Below are 4121 nucleotides of genomic sequence, written 5' to 3' on the forward strand. Positions count from 1 at the left end.
AAAATATAAAGAAAATTTGTTCATACCATATATATTATGTTTTATTTTATGTAATACATATAATTTTAGAAATATAAATATAAATTGTATACTTTTTAAATTCTTGTTATGAAAAAATTAATTTGGAATAATTGTTTCCTCATAATGCATTCCTAAACTGGTTATCATAAGCATATTCTTATTTAGGTCTTATTCATACTTTCAATTAGATCATGAGTGGCGATTCTAGATGTGTGCATTGCATTTTGACTCCCCATTCATATGCATTACCCAAGCTCGTTATCTTACAAAAGTGTTATCTATCGTCAATCTAATTATTTGATTTAAATTATACAGTGAGGGCAAACAAACACTTCTCCTAGTTGACATAAAGACCAAACCACCACCATCCAAAAAAATAAATGTCATGCCACTTTGAATACAATTTTCCTATTTCATATAAGAAATAACCAATTTTTTTTTTTTTTTTGTACGATAGAATAAATAAATTGACAATTGTAATAACCTAGCTCCAATATATACCAAAATAAGATGTTTGTTATTCCCCAAATATTCTTTATTCTTTTTCCCAAAACTATGTATGCAATTAAAAAAATATCAATAAATTTGTACAGATATATATATATATATATATATATATATATATTCAATATTTATTATATTTTCCGGCATCCCCCCAGCTCAAGGTCCTGCCACAAAAAAAAGGGAACCGCACTACGAACCAATCGCATCTTGGAGGATATCGCTGCGCGCCACGGGAATAGTCAACCCTCCCTCACATGCCTACTGTACACTTCTCTGCAGTTCTGGGCCCCATCACCCCACATGGGCCCGCATTTCAACTTGTCACGTTCTTAACAGCTCCCCCGAAAAAATCCCAGCTGTCCTCCACTATTACTCTCCATGCATTCGCTAGCGTCCACGTTGGGAAAAGTAAACTGCTCAGCTGGCATCGCAGTAACCCAATCGACACATTTCACGTGTCACATCGTCATTCGCTGGAAACCCTTGATTTCCTGTACGACTTTATCACCTTCTGCGACAGGGCATATAGAACCTGCCACGTGGCGTCCCCTTCTTGCATCACCTCGTTGAACAATAGGGCCCGCCTGGTCGCCGGGTCCCACAGGCTCTGCTGAATCCTTGACAAATTGGTCGCCGCCACGTGGTCCAGAATCTTTCCCAGCTTTCCCACGTCCCTCTCCGCCACCCTGAGCGATATCTCCGGCCACCGCACCGCCGCGGGAAAGGGCAGCCGGATGCCGTCCGCGATGATCACCGGCACGCAGCCCAGTGCCACGGACTCCACCAGTCTCGGGCTCCACGGGGCCCACCCCAGCGGGCACAAACAGAACACCGACCGTACGATCTCTGACTGGTAACCGGCGAACCTGTGCCGCCTCAGGTAAAACCTCCGGTCACGATTGAACGTCTCCCAAATGGCCGTCCGTACGCGCCTGAAAAGGCAGAATAGGACATCTCAAAAGACAGAATTTGTTCATGTAAATTAGAAAGTTTTTTTTTTTTGCCCCTTTTCTTAACGGAAAATTATGCAAAAACGAAGGGTAAAATTGTAATGGCGGATGATAGTGAAAACAACGGCGATTTGGGTATCATTAAAGAGTCCTAAACTTTTAATCAGTGATCAATCATGATAAAAATTACTTGCTGTAGAAGCGTCCGCTGATGTTCTTGGGATGAACCTCCATTTTGCCCCGGAAGAAAACCGGAATGTCTCGCCGGCCGTCCGCTGGTGCCGCCCGGAGAGTTGACCCTACGCTTTCTGGCGAGACGTAAGGGGGAATTAGCACATTCTCCACTTCTTGACAAGGGTGTTCATATTCGACTCCGAAAGTTTGCAATATGATCGAGTTTTTCAGGAACTCAGGAATTCCATCTGCCACCGCTGCGTCTTCCTTCAAATCACGATAAACAAAAATAAAAACAAAACTTTAGAAACGGAAAGCACTTTTTCGAACCAAAGCCAAAACTTTATTTTTCACATTTTACTTCGAGAAATGAAAGGAAAATTCAAACCATGGCGTGGAAGCAGGCTCCATAGTCGTGAGAAGCGACAAAGACGTGGTCAGAGCCGTGGCTGCGATTCCAGAAGGGCATTTCGCCGGAGAAGCGCCGCACCGCCGTCGCAAGAAGAGGACGCGCGTGGCCGATAGCGGGGAACCCATTAACGGTGCTGAAGTTGCAGGACACATAGACCGGCACGAAGAAGAAATCGGCTTGCCAAGGGTCGAACGTCCGTACATGGCTGTTCAGCAGAGCTCTGTGAATGGCGACCTCAGAGGCGAACAAGTGGTTGCTACACCTCTCGTTGGATAACCAGTCACGGTTGTATTCCGACGGCAAATCGTAGACATAAATCTTCAAATCCTTCAATAACCCTGCTTAATCAAAAAGTCCAAATAAAAAAATTTATCAGTAAATAAAACCAAAATACTTCGGGAAAAAAACAGAGCATGGATTAACTAATGGCAGAACCTTGTTTGTGTTGCTGAAGAAGAGTTGAGGTGTTAGGGGATTCGAAGAGGGCGCGGGAGGCGAGAGCACTGGTTGTGGAATGATCGGAGACGACGGTGGCTTTGAGCTTCTGGTGCGGGTTGTGGCTGATGAGGTAGGAGCTGAAGAAGTAGAGGGAGAGAGAAATCCAAAGGATCCATCTGAAATACTTGTGAAATAAAAAGATTTTAGTGTTCTCGTGCCTGCCATGTCTGTGAAGGAGCTTCATCCTGACATAGAACCCCCTGCTCTTGGGGGATCTCTTGAGCTCCACCATTAAAGAAGACGCAAAGGAGAAGAATCGTCAGCAGGTGAAGAGGCGGGTAGGGTGGGGCTTTCGTTGCTGGTTCGACGTGAAGTGGAGACCACGAAACAGAGATTGAAGTCGAACCATTGGAGCAGAGCTGGGGGTTCGTTGGCAGTTGGCACTTCCTTTTTCCTTCAGAAATAACCAAAACTTCAAACACAGATAAAAAATCAAAATGATAGCTTTGATGAACGCTACTCGCAATTTGCTTTTGTTGTTTTCAATAATAATCGATCAACAAGTGGGTCTGGTTGGGTGTAGGTGTTATAAAAAACACCTAATCATCATGAACTTCCGCCAGCAGCTCACAGAGAGAGAGAGAGAGAGAGAGAGAGAGGGTGGGGGGTGCTCGAGGGGTCACATCACGTGCCGTAGCAGGGCGGAAATGGGCGGGGGAGGGAGAATGGGCCTTGGTTGCTTTTGGTGCGTCAGAAAATGTGGACATGGACTGACGAAAGTGCCCTTTGCGAATTCCCATAAACGTGATATGTTGAGGTGTACATTTTGGTCCAGAGGATATTTCTTCTTGTATTATATCGTATAAAGTAAGGTATCAGTTTGCATTAAATAGGTGATTAAATGAACTCCTTAATTACCCAATTGCCCATTTCTCGTGACACGCCACTTCTTGCGAACCGGAAGGAAGTCTAGAGCCGTTCCTGGCCGTTGATTTCATATGATGGACGGTCCTGATCTTCGAATGCAGGGATACAACGCTACACATGCTTGCGATTTAGTATTTCTCGGAGCTCCAGCAATGGATGATTTGGTATTCATAATTTTTATTTTTATGTACAAAAATATGTACATATTTTTTTCTTTTTATTATTATATAGAAACTTCAGCCACTAATGAGTCTTTCGAACCTCTTCGTGTAACATCGAACCTATGAATCAACATTCTCCGTCAGCAGGTCTGGCTCATGAAGGTAAAGTTCAGATGGGGACATGATTTCTATACATTAATTAAGCATTCGATCAACCCGATCCCTAAAACAAAATATGGGCATGCTTGATACACACTATGAGGATAGAAAAAAGTTTTAACAAAGCGGTCCCACCAAAAGCACCTTAAAAAACGTTCCATTTTTCAAAATTATGAAAAGCTGCAAGAAATGAAAAAATAAATAAATAAAATAAAATAAAATAAAAATAAAAGGGTGAACCACGTACAAGCTGCGTGAATGATGATGTATAAGTCTAACTTGATCTCATTATTATATTTTAAGTAAGCTTCAACTAAAGATGATTTATGGTTCTTTCAGAATTCAATGATCTGTTTTTATTGTTTATAATATTTC

The 4121-nt window shown here is 42.5% G+C and overlaps 1 protein-coding gene across 1 annotated transcript; it reads right to left on the reverse strand.

Moving 5' to 3' along the window:
• Nucleotides 1-519: 519 nt before the first annotated feature.
• On the reverse strand, nucleotides 520-3738 carry LOC131149633 (probable glucuronoxylan glucuronosyltransferase IRX7). Its single transcript, XM_058100255.1, has 4 exons — nucleotides 2497-3738; nucleotides 2038-2399; nucleotides 1666-1916; nucleotides 520-1457 (listed from the first exon to the last, which is right to left on the reverse strand). The coding sequence occupies exons 1-4, from the start codon at nucleotides 2789-2791 to the stop codon at nucleotides 992-994; spliced, it is 1374 nt and encodes a 457-aa protein (XP_057956238.1). The 5' UTR covers nucleotides 2792-3738; the 3' UTR covers nucleotides 520-991.
• Nucleotides 3739-4121: the final 383 nt, after the last annotated feature.

Source organism: Malania oleifera, chromosome 2 (genome assembly GCF_029873635.1).
Source record: "Malania oleifera isolate guangnan ecotype guangnan chromosome 2, ASM2987363v1, whole genome shotgun sequence".
Lineage (NCBI taxonomy): Eukaryota > Viridiplantae > Streptophyta > Magnoliopsida > Santalales > Ximeniaceae > Malania > Malania oleifera.

What these genes read in the sequence shown, in the direction of transcription:
- LOC131149633 (XM_058100255.1), bottom strand. Translation starts at nt 2,791, where the DNA reads ATGGTGGAGCTCAAGAGATCCCCCAAGAGCAGGGGGTTCTATGTCAGG. An exon ending in TCTTCAGCAACACAAACAAG is followed by an intron (nt 2,400 to 2,496) that starts GTTCTGCCATTA and finishes TTGATTAAGCAG; the next exon opens with GGTTATTGAAGGATTTGAAG. An exon ending in AGCGGACGCTTCTACAGCAA is followed by an intron (nt 1,458 to 1,665) that starts GTAATTTTTATC and finishes CTGCCTTTTCAG; the next exon opens with GCGCGTACGGACGGCCATTT.